The 14,313-nt window shown below is 41.3% G+C and overlaps 2 protein-coding genes across 4 annotated transcripts in view; both read right to left on the reverse strand.

The window, feature by feature from the left end:
• optc (opticin) overlaps positions 1-3,505 on the reverse strand; it is a 132,612-nt gene extending 129,107 nt beyond the window's left edge. Inside the window, exon 1 of the mRNA XM_088640465.1 lies at positions 2,798-3,505. The gene's annotated coding sequence lies outside the window, so the exon portion shown is untranslated. The remainder of the gene's footprint in view (positions 1-2,797) is intronic.
• An 859-nt stretch (positions 3,506-4,364) lies between these two features.
• LOC148658803 (polymeric immunoglobulin receptor-like) lies at positions 4,365-14,247 on the reverse strand. Of its 3 annotated transcripts, XM_088640457.1 has the most exons (9): positions 13,862-14,247; positions 8,742-9,689; positions 8,593-8,664; positions 7,430-7,496; positions 6,937-7,055; positions 6,411-6,551; positions 6,279-6,328; positions 5,469-5,813; positions 4,365-5,211 (listed from the first exon to the last, which is right to left on the reverse strand). In XM_088640457.1, the coding sequence occupies exons 1-9, from the start codon at positions 13,914-13,916 to the stop codon at positions 5,200-5,202; spliced, it is 1,809 nt and encodes a 602-aa protein (XP_088496583.1). In that variant the 5' UTR covers positions 13,917-14,247; the 3' UTR covers positions 4,365-5,199. The 3 variants fall into 3 exon arrangements, with proteins under 3 accessions (XP_088496583.1, XP_088496582.1, XP_088496584.1); XM_088640456.1 differs by having other exon boundaries at positions 4,365-5,813; positions 13,862-14,241; XM_088640458.1 differs by lacking the exon at positions 8,593-8,664 and having other exon boundaries at positions 4,365-5,813; positions 13,862-14,190.
• Positions 14,248-14,313: the final 66 nt, after the last annotated feature.

A 14,313-nucleotide genomic window follows, 5' to 3' on the forward strand; every position in this document is an offset into this window, starting at 1 on the left:
TCATCCCTTAAAAAGTCACTGGCTCCTGGACAGGGGCTGCAGGAAACCAAAGAACATCCCGAGGCATAAGGCACAAGAAGGAACTATACTGAGGACAGGATGCCAGTCTGTCACAAGGCACACACACAGACAATCAGGAGACAAATTTAAAAAGCAGGCAGTATGTCTTTGGCAGGTTGAAGGAAACTGGAGCATGTGGGGGGAACATACACACTCTGCACAGAAGGATACAATCCCATTCCCCAACTCGTTAGGCTCTTCTTTAGAGGGGAGTGGAACTACTTTCCCAGTCAGATGAAGTGACGTTCCCTTAAAGCTCCCTCAAATCTTTTGGCAGAATCCAGCTTTAATTAGATACTCTAACTAACCACGGCCTTTTTATCGTCGGTTAAAAGCCCACCTGCTCCGCACAGAACAGAATCCCTCACCGATTCCAGACATTATTGTAATTCTGATGAAGTACTCGAAGTTTCTCTTTGTTACAACTAACAAACCCTTAAAGGCTGCAGATCCCCTGATAGACTAAAATGGTTAATACATTTGTAACATGCATTTCTTCTTCTAAGAAACCCTGTAAACTACGTATAGATTTGATTAAAGCAGGGTGTTTATTTTTTCTGCACTTAAAGTTTTAGGATTTCGCAATAAATAAACCTAACTGCATTGCAGAAAGTACATTCGTACAGTCGTACGTGCACATCTAGAATTATTTGAAAAGTGTAAACGGTTATCAAAGTTTCGTTTCTGAAAACGACGACCCGCTTTAACAGCTACGTATGTGGTCTGGATGGTTTCCTGTCAATAACTCTGAAACACATCACACTCGCAAAAAATAACGTCACACAGTTTACTGTTTATGTGTCGGGTCACATTAAAAAAACTCAAAAGTGAAAAACATCGTGAGGTAAATATATAAAGCAGGTATCAGGTATTATAGCTCAGGTAAAGCTTCTGCGCCCCCTCTTGCGGTGAAATGAAGTAATTGCAGTCGCTTTCCGTAGGTTGTTGCATATCATACAGTGCATATTCAAACTCTTTTGAAGTTTTCAAACTTTATTGGCTGAAAGATTTGTGGAGAAGCTTCTCGACATGGTCCCCCAATTAATATATATATATAATAAAGTACGAGCTTTTCAGCTTACAACACTGACTCATCAATCACTAAACTTCAGTTCCTGCTCTGCATTTCGCCATGTCTAAGAAGTTAACACTGGCTTCCAGAATTCAATAAGCTGCACTACGTTGAAAACAGCACGAAACAAAACAGGATAATACTTATAAAAATATTTTATGTACACTTTTTAATGTTAGACATTAAATGAGAAAACCTACTGAACTAAGAAACTGGGTTTATAGGCTAAGTCATGAATTATAGGGAGGCGTAGTCCATCCACGTCGCTATATAAAAACAAACAAGTCACACAAAAAAACTTCTTTAAGGGGCATTTTCAAATAAATGTCAGAAACCAAAGAACAGACCATGTAGCAAATGTAAAACTGAACAAATCTCAAAACACAAAATCTCACCTAATATTCGAGACTCGTGCAACGTCTCTTGGCCACAGAACTGAAACGACGGAAGGACCCGAGACACCACCCCCCCCCCCAGCAAAATCAAGCACTGTGTAACACGCCAAATAATTGAGCAGATCCCTACCTGCCAGTGTCACAAAGGAAGAGCAACGGAGGAGAATCCTCCAGCGGGCTCTCTGGAGCGTGAAACCCAGGTCCTGCCCCAAGGTTGTTGCATGGAAAGGATACTCGGGCCCATTCCTTTGACCTTAATGTCGTCTCAGAAATTCACGGGAAGGTTCTGAAGGTCTGGTACAGTTTGATGACTTAAAACTATTAACTCCATCTTATAAACGTACCTCGGAGCCTGGTTCGAAGCCCTGCCGTTATACAGTTATGTAATTAAACAATGTAGCAACTGGGCGTTCTTGTGGGGGGGGGAGAGGAAGGACAATACACTGACCCTTCGGAAACACTATGTACACGTGTTCTATCCATTTAAAAACCGGAGCAGTATTCATCACATCTAAAATAATATACCGGATTGTGTTACTCTAGGCAACATGCATCATCAACAAAGTTGTTGTCTGGTTCACCTAGTCTAGCCTAATGACCCCATCCTGCTACTAAAACTTTTTCCGGCCACAGGCCTTGGAGAGCTCCGTGAAGTTGCCCTACAAACAGCACAAACGCTGAAACCTGCCGCATAACTTAAGTGCTGCGTTTGTGCAGTTGAAAAATAGCGTTTGTATTTAACAAACATACTCGGTACTTTCACTCCTGAATGTGATTAAAACAATGGGTGCAATTTGTTTTCTGAGTCTGTCTGGTCGGGTGAGGTGGATGTTTCAAATAAATTTCAATATTTCAATATTTCAACGTACAAAAACAGCAAGGTCACGATCACCAGATCTTTCAATGTGATCTTTTGATCAGTTGACTCCAGAGTTTGCAGCCTTTACACTAATAAACCTTTACATTTAGGGAGGAGTTACTACAGTATGTTAGTTCATTGGGTTAGGTGTTTTATCTTTAAATTTATAACCATATTCTCGAAAATGTATTGCCTTTGTACTCCTTTTATTGGTGAAGAGACACCGTTGCTGTATCCTGACACTAGTTTCCAAATTACCGCTGGTACACGAGTGCCCACATTCACATTTTTAGGTATTAGTTTCAAGATCAATATAATTTAACAATAAAATACAAAACTGAAGCACAAGCATAATAATATAATAATCATAGACTTTACATTTCTATCCATTTTTGAAGGTGTTTCTCCTACCTTAAATACACGATTAAAATTGTTCAAATATCATGTATTCCTCACAGAAAACAACGGAGACTGTTATATTCCAAATAAAAATGTATTTATTGCGGGACACTGTGAATCCATAAAGACGTTAAAATAAAAATAAGCCGATGTATTTATTTTGCAAATAAGTAAAACATTTTAAAAATAGATTATCATCGACAGTAAACAAGCCGATCCACCTGGCGCTGCTAGCTTGAACAGCTCTCAGACCCGTGATTGGCTAAACCCGCGGCCTGAATCTTGGTGAACAATTCGGGCCACGATTGGGTGAAATTTAGCAAGATTAAGAATCGACACTCTGATTTGGTAAAGCGCCACAGCTGTAGTTCCAAAAACTATATATGAAGCTATTGGTGGTGGCTTTTCCTCTTGGTCCAAATACTGCGGCTCCAGTTAACTGTGTGTGCTGTATGAGCACGCTGGATACACAGTAACACATCCATTAGTTTCAAATAACTGATCAATCTAAGAGAAATCACACTGAGCTCAAGACTGAATAGCAAAGAATGTCATGGCATCCACAGCGCATTCACAATTCAACGTGTCACGATCACATACCAGCCGCGTTACATTAAGTCCATATATCGCGATATGACATACCTCGACAAAACGCCCCGCCCCCATGTCGCGACATTAAGTCCTCATATTGCGATATGATATGCGCCCCCCCCCCCCATGTCGCGATATGGGGTCCATATGTCGTGATATGACATACCTCGACAAAAAGCCCCGCCCCCATGTCGCGACATGAAGCCCACATATCGCGATATGACATGCCCCCCCCGACCCCCATGTTGCGACATAAGTCGCGATATGACATACCTCGACAAAATGTCCAGTCCCTATATCGCGACATGAAGCCCGCATATCGCGAGATGACATACTGCAAAAGACACGACTTCACCTGGGAGAATATGACGATTGACCAGAAAAGCCCGGCTGGGATTACAGCTGTGTTGCGTCGTTAATGATGTCACATGGGCCACATGGGTCAACCAATCACAAGTGAGGAAGGCACAGCGGGAGAGAGGGTACCAGTTTACAAATTAAGAGAAAATTCCACTTAAGGAGAGAAAACGTACTGTTGCTTTAATATAATTTATTTTCAATTTTCAAAACATAAAATATGACTGCATTTTCATCTAATTATATTTCACAGACTGAAATCCCCTCTCGAGCACGCAGTCCTCTCCTTATCTCTCTGTGCGGCGATAATATCTAAAATTCTGTAATCTTTTCTGTTCTTAATCTAAATCCTTCCTGTCAGGTCTGATAAAGAAAAGACGTGTGCAGATAAAAGTCATGTGCCAGGTCCCAAGTCGCTTCAAAGTGTTTCTCAGCATTCTGATAAAAAATACAGTACTGCATTCCTACTCCACTCAGCATGTAGAACAGCTGCAAACTACTGTATTTCCACCTGTGAGCGGTGTCAGCGGGCCCGCGCCCTCGCCTCCAGCCCTAAGCGAAATTCTGCACATTCCCCGCGGCGCTCATTTCACACTCCGACCACAGAATTCTCTTTTTACTCTTTCCCAAGTATTTATCAACAATTCGCGTTTACTTTACATTGTGAAACAAGCGTCACGGGATCCGAATACAAAACGCCAACATCGCTTTATTTTGTTCTCCTTTTTATTTTCGAAAACAAATGTTTCAATGGAAGTCAAATAAAACGGTCAAAAACAATTTTAAGTACCACAAAGTGAATATGAAATAGGAATTCAAGATGGAGGTGTGTAAAGATGTACGTTACATAAACGTGCGCTGCGGACGTATCTACATGCCGTTAAAAGCGATGGTGCAGCAGACATTCTCAGGATAGGTGAACAACGCTGGCTTTGGAAGGAATTCTTTGAATTTTCATTCTTCTTTTATCAGGTTTTAGTGACCTTTAACGCTAAAGGTTTCTTGTCATCGTCTTGACATTCACTGTTCCCTCCCCACCACCACACACACACAGGCAGGATGGTGTGCGTGTAAAAATGAGGGTGCTGTGTGCTTAAGATTGAAGGCCAGTGAAAAATGGATTTCAAAGACATTCACATTCCTCGAGCGAAAGCTAGCAGCTCCGACGACTTCTTTCCTGGATGACTTCCCTCCGCCTGTCCCCCCGTCCCCCTACATCGAAAAGTCTTTGATATCTCAGATATCTGACAACGCAGTCTGCAAAAAGAAATGCGGAATGCGGCCAGATGCGCGTGGAAATGAAAGCTCTGATCGGAGCGGGAGCGAACAGCTCCGGTGGAGGTTGAGCCGATCAGCGGCTCAGTTCGCCTGTGTCTGAAACCACGTTGCGCAGGACTCCGACCCGCTTCACACAGTCTGACGCACAAGTTCAGGTGAGACTGCACGTCCGGCTCACATGACACATCTCAGTACCTGTCCTGCAGATCCGCAGTGGATCATCAAACAAGAAAAAAAAAAGAACTAAAAAATACAAAAACCTGGCCCAGAACCAATAGGTCACTGCTGATGTGAACAGCTTTATAATCTGCAATGCAGTGATTTAGTCAGAAGACGATATTAAACAGGGCTGAATGCCACAAAGACTCCTTTTAGTCCTCCTAATAGGCAAGAGAAAGGCATGATCATGACTGCAGCAAGGCGTCCTTCACTTGAACACAACCTGTGAATATGTTACCTCCCTGTCCTCCTCGTGAATCTCTCCCCCCTCATCCTCCTCACTGCTGTCTTCTTCCTTCTCCTTCTCGGCTACCCCAGCTTCCCTCTCCACCCCCTCCTGCTCTTCCTCTCTCTCCTGCTCGGCCCGGGACGGCTCCACATTCACGTAGTCTTCCTCAGCTTTGCGTGGGGCTCCACAAGCTCCCAGCTCGTTTGAGTTCGGGACATTCACATAGTCCGAAGGGTCGATCCATCCATCCTCGGACACGTTCACGTAGTCGTGTGCTTGTTCCAGCTCATCCTCTGCCGTCCCGTTCAGATTCAAACAGGCGTATCTGGAGAACCTGCTGGGCTCCTCTGTAGACTGAGGCAAAACAGTGGAAGACTCCAGTAAGAACTGGACTATGTACCATATGAAACACAGAACATCAGGAATGTATAAATAGCTGAAAGTGCAGGCGAAGTCCTTAAACACTATCACATCAACCATTTGTTTAGACATCGCTTTTAACATGCATTTGTACCGTACAAAGCTTTGCATAAAAAGTTTGGAATAAAAGGCCTGTGGAAAATGAACTGAAACAAGACAAAATGTAATAGGCATCATCCTCTTATTTTTGATTTGAGACGGAGATAATTTGTGCCTGCCAAATGCAAGAACACATGGCCATTCTGAGCTCACAGCTGCATGACTGTGTCTTCTGCCTCATCAAGTGGGCGTGAATTTAAACATGCAGTAGCTCATTGTGGTGTCCACAATGAAAAGCTGAACAAGCACCACGTTTCTTTCCCAGGAATCTACTTCAGAGTTTTTAGAATCAGCACTCACCGAACTATCCGAAGAATCTGAACTGTCAGTAGATGAATCGTCATCAAGCACTAAGGAAAGGAGAATTAAATAATGAATGAAGAGGACTGTAGTACTGTGTTCAGTGTTAGAGCCAGTAGGAGTTTTATCTACCGTTGACATTGCTAGTGCTGATGGCTGGCTGGAAGTAGGTGTGGTAGACGTACTGATTCTCGTTCACCACTGTTGAAGAGGTGGTCTGGATTTCTCTCAGGTGAAAGCTGGTTCCATTGTTGTGGAAGGTTATCGTACCACCTAAAACATAGAAAACAGGCATCTTGCATAAACCTCTACTCACGTTTTCTAGTGTTACAGTATATTCAAGAACAATGAAGGCAATAACAATAACGGTTCTCTTTCAATTTGAGTTAAATTGCCATAACCCTACATTAAAAGCATACCCTTGTCACAGGCTTGGCCCAGTTCCCTCTCATTCTTGCTAATGTTCATGCACTGTGCCCAGGGCTACTCGCATGGGTGGTGTAGATTTTTAAAATACAAAGGCAGTGTCACAGTATAGAGGGTATTTTGATCAATATGCTTTATGCAGAATTTTGATGATACAAAGTGAGTACTTTGCAAGACTATCTTACCCCGGTGACCTGCTGCCCACAGTGCAGTTCAGAGACATCGTACTCACCACTGCGCTTGGTACACTTCCTTTTAATGAAGATCAGAGCGGGGATCATGAGGAGCAGCGCCAGGATCCCCAAGATCACAAAGACAATCGGGCTGACTCTTTCTGTAGTAGGACCGACACTAAAAATTCAAGAGTATATGTGTATTACATCATATGTAATAGGAAGGCATTGAACACATTATTGCATAGGAGGTGTCATTCCATAGCTTCATTCTTGGGTTGTGGTCTCTTGAAAGATCGATTCTCTTTTCATGACATGTAGTAGGATTTACTGCCTTGTCCTAACAGTTGAGTTATGTGCTTTTTCTTCATTGATTTGCGTGCGTGACAACACTCATTAAGGTGTGCTTAAGGACATTTCTCAACATTGTCTCCTGAAGATGATTCGTGCTAGTTCTGTTTCGAGAAGCATGTGTAAGCTAAATCTTACATCTTACATCTCCTGTATCTCTATGAGTGTGACTTCTGTTATTTCTGTGGGACATTTCCAAACCTCTTTGTATTGTGGTCCTCCTGTTGCTTGGTTGGGAGTGGTTCCACAGTGGTTGTAGGATTTTCACCTGCAGGAAACATGACCATGCTGCCATCACTATTAAACACAAATATAAGATTCAGTGTCCCGACTGTGAGTAACATAATACAGTGGTCAGTGGGGAGAGATATTAGGTTCCCCAGTGGCTTGCAACAGAAACTTGCACACTTCATAATGTGCATGCCGAGGCCAGTGACTGGGATATCGCAGGGTCAAATTCTAGGTGTCCTGATCTGCCAGTACACCAATTTCAAAAATTGATTTCAACCAGTTAGCCCCAGCACTGTTGTAATCAAGGAGATTATTCTGTGGCTTATTATTGTTTAAGGAAAAATATGGTGTTTAGAGCATGGAGGTGAGTTTTTAATCTGTGCGCCCCCTTGTTCTGGTGCTGCCCCCAGCTGGCACAGCCCAGTGGGCTTTCTTGGAGTTGGATCCCCACCATGACCATTGCTTGACTCTGAACTCTGGTTTGCACACTTGGAGATGAGGTGTTTAATGCCCTTTTCGCTATGTACAGCTTGCGGCTCAAAAGAACCGATTGCCTGTAATTTGTTCCTGACAGGTAAATATGTGGGATGTGGAAAGAACAAAGAGAGCCCCTGCCAACACTTTCTCAATCTCCCCGATCAAAACTCTCAACATGCGGCACTGTGGTGGAGTGAGAATCTGTTAGAACCAATATTTTATACAATGTTTAAGAACCTCTGGATCATAAACTAATGTGATGCTGATGAAAAAAGATTCTAAACATAATCCAGCATCTTGAAAATGATTTTTTTTAATAATGTCTAATTAGATTGTGTTTGCCTGAGCTAATAGACTGTGATATTTGATTAGTAACATTTTCAATTAATTTAATAAAACAACCAAATTTACAACATACTACCAAAATGTACGTAAAAATCTTAAATCCTTATTTATAAAATAAAACATGAATGTGTCCGCTATGAACAACAGTTCTTCACTACTCTCTGTTGCCTGGCACAGGACCCATTGTCCTCTTTCTAGACGCTTCCCTGACCCCAGGTGAGTGTTGTTGGTTTTTGTTTGTGAATTATACTAAAGAAATGTAAGTGTTCCTGTATGGCCTGGAGAGTGACCTGAGGACTGTTATACTGTACCCTTCTCACTTCTGCACCAATCCCTTGAGATCACAGACAACAACCAGCCAGCTAAACCTGTGAAAAGAAGTGCTGGAAGAAACAATATTGACTCCAGTTGCAGTGTTTAATGGTATCGTGGCAGTTTTCAGGTAATTCTGTATTCTTACCTGGAAAGACATTCAGACGAACATCTGTGCTGTGCTGGAGAAGAGGATCTGTTTCTATTCCACAGCGGTACAGCCCTTCATCACTGACTTTCAGCATGGATATTGCAATAACGAATGACTCACTCCAGGTCTGATCAGTAATACTACTTCTGCCATCTTGTGTTATCCGATATCTCATATCGTCACGTGTATACAGCTTTAATCTGGTACATTGTCCATTGGCGCCCACCTTGCACCAGTATTTCACATACCCGTACTGATACATTTCATTGTATTGGCACTCTATAATTACAGAACCGCCTGCGGTTCCATTTACAATAGCTGGACCTTTAATATCAATAATTTTCAGCTCCACATTCTTACTGATAAACCTGCCAATCTCTTTTATGATACAGCTGTACTGTCCAGCATTTTCCCAGGACAGCAATGTCATTGACAGTGTCAAAGAGCAATTGTGCTGATTGTCAGTGATCATTATTACTTCACGGCTGAGCTTTTGATATAACAGATTCTTACATTCGCCATTTTGCATTTTGCACCAGTACTTCTCTTCCTTCATGTATTCCTGACTGTATTCGCAGTTGATTACCACAGATCCCCCTGATTCTGAAGACACTGTCTCTTGTACTCTGAGGCCGGGTTGGTTGAAAACCTTCAGCTCTACTTGTTGGGTCATACTGTCTCCATTCAACACAAATTCACACCTGTATCTTCCCGCGTCTGTCTCCTGCAGGCGAGTCAGTGTCACTGAAAATGTCTTGTTCTTGATATCGTCCTGCACAGTCACACGGCCAAAAAACACCATTCCAGGATTCACCTTCGCTATACTGTAACATGATCCACTTTGATGCACTTGACACCAGCTCTTCCGGTACTGAGTGAACTTGACGCTGTAACTACAGTCAACAATCACAGATCCACCCACGGTCCCGATGACTGTCTTCGGAGCTAGAAATGAATGGGAGAAAAGGGGAAGGTTAAAGAGGCATTTGAATCAAAGTGCAAAACTGGAAATGAAATAGTTAAAGCTATTTATTAAAGAAGCTTTTCAATGTTATAATTTCAATTTCATAATAATGTATACATGCTGTATAAACGTCTCTAAATCATTTTGGGAAAGAGCAAATAGCTTTCCTGGTAGAACTTTCAACTCCACTTCATGTTTATAATTTTGATCTCCTGTGTACCTCCAATTGGTTCTCCTTGACTTTTTTACTTTACAATGATATCGTCCAGAATCATGTTCTTTCAGTTGAGACAATGTTATTATAAATGTATTATTGGGTTTGTCATCCTTAATAGACACCCCATGATAATTAGTTTCTTTGTCTGTTGTAGCCAGGTCAGTACAAGTACCTCCGAACACTCGACACCAAACTTTCACGTACAGTGCCTTGCGAAAGTATTCGGCCCCCTTGAACTTTTCAGCCTTTTGCCACATTTCAGGCTTCAAACATAAAGATATAAATTTTTTATTTTATGTGAAGAATCACCAACAAGTGGGACACAATTGTGAAGTGGAATGAAATCTATTGGATTTTTGAAACTTTTTTAACTAATAAAATGAAAAGTGGGGCGTGCAAAATTATTCGGCCCCCTTGCGTTAATACTTTGTAGAGCCACCTTTTGCTGCGATTACAGCTGCAAGACGCTTGGGGTATGTCTCTATCAGTTTTGCACATCGAGAGACTGAAATTCTTGCCCATTCTTCCTTGCAAAACAGCTCGAGCTCAGTGAGGTTGGATGGAGAGCGTTTGTGAACAGCAGTTTTCAGCTCTTTCCACAGATTCTCGATTGGATTCAGGTCTGGACTTTGACTTGGCCATTCAAACACCTGGATACGTTTATTTGTGAACCATTCCTTTGTAGATTTTGCTGTATGTTTGGGATCATTGTCTTGTTGGAAGATAAATCTCCGTCCCAGTTTCAGGTCTTTTGCAGACTCCAACAGGTTTTCATCCAGAATGGTCCTGTATTTGGCTGCATCCATCTTCCCCTCAATTTTAACCATCTTCCCTGTCCCTGCTGAAGAAAAGCAGGCCCAAACCATGATGCTGCCACCACCATGTTTGACAGTGGGGATGGTGTGTTGAGGGTGATGAGCTGTGTTGCTTTTACGCCAAACATATCGTTTTGCATTGTGGCCAAAAAGTTCGATTTTGGTTTCATCTGACCAGAGCACCTTCTTCCACATGTTTGGGGTGTCTCCCAGGTGGCTTGTGGCAAACTTTAGACGAGACTTTTTATGGATATCTTTGAGAAATGGCTTTCTTCTCGCCACTCTTCCATAAAGGCCAGATTTGTGCAGTGTAAGACTGATTGTTGTCCTATGGACAGACTCTCCCACCTCAGCTGTAGTTCTCTGCAGTTCATCCAGAGTGATCATGGGCCTCTTGGCTGCATCTCTGATCAGTCTTCTCCTTGTCTGAGCTGAAAGTTTAGAGGGACGGCCAGGTCTTGGTAGATTTGCAGTGGTCTGATACTCCTTCCATTTCAAGATGATCGCTTGCACAGTGCTCCTTGGGATGTTTGAAGCTTGGGAAATCTTTTTGTATCCAAATCCGGCTTTAAACTTCTCCACAACAGTATTACGGACCTGCCTGGTGTGTTCCTTGGTCTTCATGATGCTCTCTGCGCTTTCAACAGAACCTTGAGACTATCACAGAGCAGGTGCATTTATACAGAGACTTGATTACACACAGGTGGATTCTATTTATCACCATCAGTCATTTAGGACAACATTGGATCATTCAGAGATCCTCGCTGAACTTCTGGAGTGAGTTTGCTGCACTGAAAGTAAAGGGGCCGAATAATTTTGCATGCCCCACTTTTCATTTTTTTATTAGTTTAAAAAGTTTCAAAAATCCAATAGATTTCGTTCCACTTCACAATTGTGTCCCACTTGTTGGTGATTCTTCACATAAAATAAAAAATTTATATCTTTATGTTTGAAGCCTGAAATGTGGCAAAAGGTTGAAAAGTTCAAGGGGGCCGAATACTTTCGCAAGGCACTGTAGTTTGTCATTGATGATGCATACCGACATTCAACATCGACAGACCCACCATCGGTCCCGAAGACCATCTCTGGGCCGGTTACATAATATTGACCTGGACAGATAAGAGAACACTCTTTTTAGTTCATGTATCAATAGAAGTAACACTAATTCCATACAATAAAGCCATATACAGTAAATAGCGAGAGAGTACAATAATAAAACAAAATATAACTCTTTTTTTTGTACTTGTAAGAATGGCTTTCAGTAGTTTATTGATCCAAAAAACTCCCTCAGCTGTTTCTTGAAAGAAGTCTGCCTATCAGCTCCTGTTCCCACAACCCTTTGTGTAAAGAAGTGTCTCTTGTTCTTGTTTTAAAATGCACTCTACATAGTCTCTACTTGAGTCCTCTGATTTGTTTCACTGCTAATTCTAAATACCTTAAGTGTTGTGTTATCTGTTCTGTGTACACTTGTATACAGATGAATGAATTGCTACTGTATATACGACATTGTGAAATTTAATTTTTGACACATAAAAAATCTAAGTAGTTTAAGTACCTGCTATAACCAACAATACACTATGAACCGTGAGTGATATTTACCATAACTACTGGAATTTATTGTGTAAAATGTATATTTACCCCAAATAATTTCAAATGTAGAGAGATGAAATAATAACACCAATTATCATTAGTATATAGGAAACTTATGATGGGTGTTTTACTTATAAGATTTAAGAATACATTTCTAGGACTGAGGGACTCTGATATTGTGGTGGATCAGGGAATAGCAGTTAAATGGAACACTGAGAGCTAATAAACAGTCCAGACAATGATATTTCTTCTTGATGCTGTTCCTCATAAGTTACCTCATGTGGGTCATATTTGGATGTACTTTTATAGATGGAATGCGTGTTATTAAAAATAGGAAATTTGGTATTTATTTTTATTTATCTATATGTGTTAATTGTGTATTTGCCTGCTCTGCATTTTTACAGCAAGATAAATGTTGACTAACGTATATATAACTTTATGAATTACGAACCATTTTTTCCCATGAACAGACATGTTGTACACTATTTAGCATTTAACATGAACAAAAAACATTTCCTAAAGTAGAATAAATATTTATTTAAAATGTAATATGTTTTTTTACAGTGCAGACAGAAGATTTTAAAAATGAGGAAATTGGTTTGATTCGGTTTTAAGCAGAAGTGAAAACTGTAATTCAGTAGATTTGTGACAGAAGACTAAATTCGTACCCTCCCCCCTTCTTACAAAATGTGTTATTTAATCACAAATTAGGTATTTGAATGGCCCTCTTACACTATGTGCTTTAAAGTGTTCCTCAGAGAAGACGGGTACTGTTTTGCAATCAAAGGTCTATTTCAGTTCTAAGGCCTAAAGAGAAGCTTAAAATGGCGGATTTCTCTTCTGTTCTCAGCAGCTCTCCTTACCTACATCTGCTTCCCTGAGCGGCAGACATCTTTTTTTAAGAGGCACATTTGAAAAGAAACGCAGCTGCACAATTTTCTTTCGCCCTTGTAAAACGCCACAGGCACAGCCACCTTCCACAAAGTGGTGGATCATGTTTAAACTATTTATACACATAATCCCATGTCAACATTATTACTTGGTCACATCCTTGGTTGAATTATTTTGAACCTTTTTGTAGCACATTAGTGATCACTCAGAGAAGGACAGAGGATTAGAACATTTTTTTTGTAATAAAAGCATTTCACATCCTTGTTGCTTAATTTTTTGTTTGCTGAGAAAAAGGGAAAAAGCTGCCTTCTGCACTATATCCAGAATTAAATACTAGTTGGTTTTGCATTAAACGGACGAATTCATGGTAAATAATAATAATAAAAAATCTTTATCCATCCTGTCACCATTTGTAGATCAGATGGTTATCTTTAGAAATTCTCAGAAAAGTTCAACTCAAAAGCACAAGAAAGTGCTCCAGAATGACAGCGCTTTTACAAACGCCACCCCACCGTTATTACATGTAACAACGCGCCATGAGACTGAAGGTCTGTTAACGCTTACATGTTGGCCCAGATGAAATACACGCAACTGTGAAGCAGTGACCCCTCCCCCGAAAAAGTATCCGGTGCCCCCCTACCTCTGACCCCAGCCACAAGCAGAAGCCCCAGGCAGAGAGTGACGAGGGTCCCCATTTCTGAGAGTCCTCAGGGACCCCGCACCCAGACACAGAGGCTATGGAGGGCGGCTGCCTCTCTGCTGCAGTTCCCTTCTGTCTGCAGGTCTCAGAGATGATTACATCAGTACCAGGCTTCTACAGAAGGAAAGCTGAAGCACAGCAAAAGCAAACAAGCTCCTTCAGTGGAAAATGTGGCTTACCGCAGCGCAAGTCTGGTGCGAACAAAAATAGAAAAACCCAAATCCCTGCACATTCAGCACAACCAATTGCTATTAATGATAATCACTACAAAATAATAAAATAATTATCCGTTTTTGTGAATAACTGTAACAAATTCAAAGTCGATCATAGTCTGGCATGGCTGGGCACAGAAAACAAAGCAGTTATGATTAGGGTCACCAAATACATTTTGA

This window comes from Lepisosteus platostomus, chromosome 7 (genome assembly GCF_059453375.1).
Source record: "Lepisosteus platostomus isolate fLepPlt1 chromosome 7, fLepPlt1.hap1, whole genome shotgun sequence".
NCBI lineage: Eukaryota > Metazoa > Chordata > Actinopteri > Semionotiformes > Lepisosteidae > Lepisosteus > Lepisosteus platostomus.

Excerpts from the sequence above, each read along its gene's own strand:
- LOC148658803 (XM_088640456.1), bottom strand. The coding sequence starts at position 13,916 with ATGGGGACCCTCGTCACTCTCTGCCTGGGGCTTCTGCTTGTGGCTGGG. Across the intron at positions 8,665-8,741 it reads TCGTCTGAATGTCTTTCCAG|CACTTCTTTTCACAGGTTTA; the intron begins GTAAGAATACAG and ends TGTTTCTTCCAG. Across the intron at positions 7,056-7,429 it reads GAGGACCACAATACAAAGAG|TGTCGGTCCTACTACAGAAA; the intron begins GTTTGGAAATGT and ends TTGAATTTTTAG.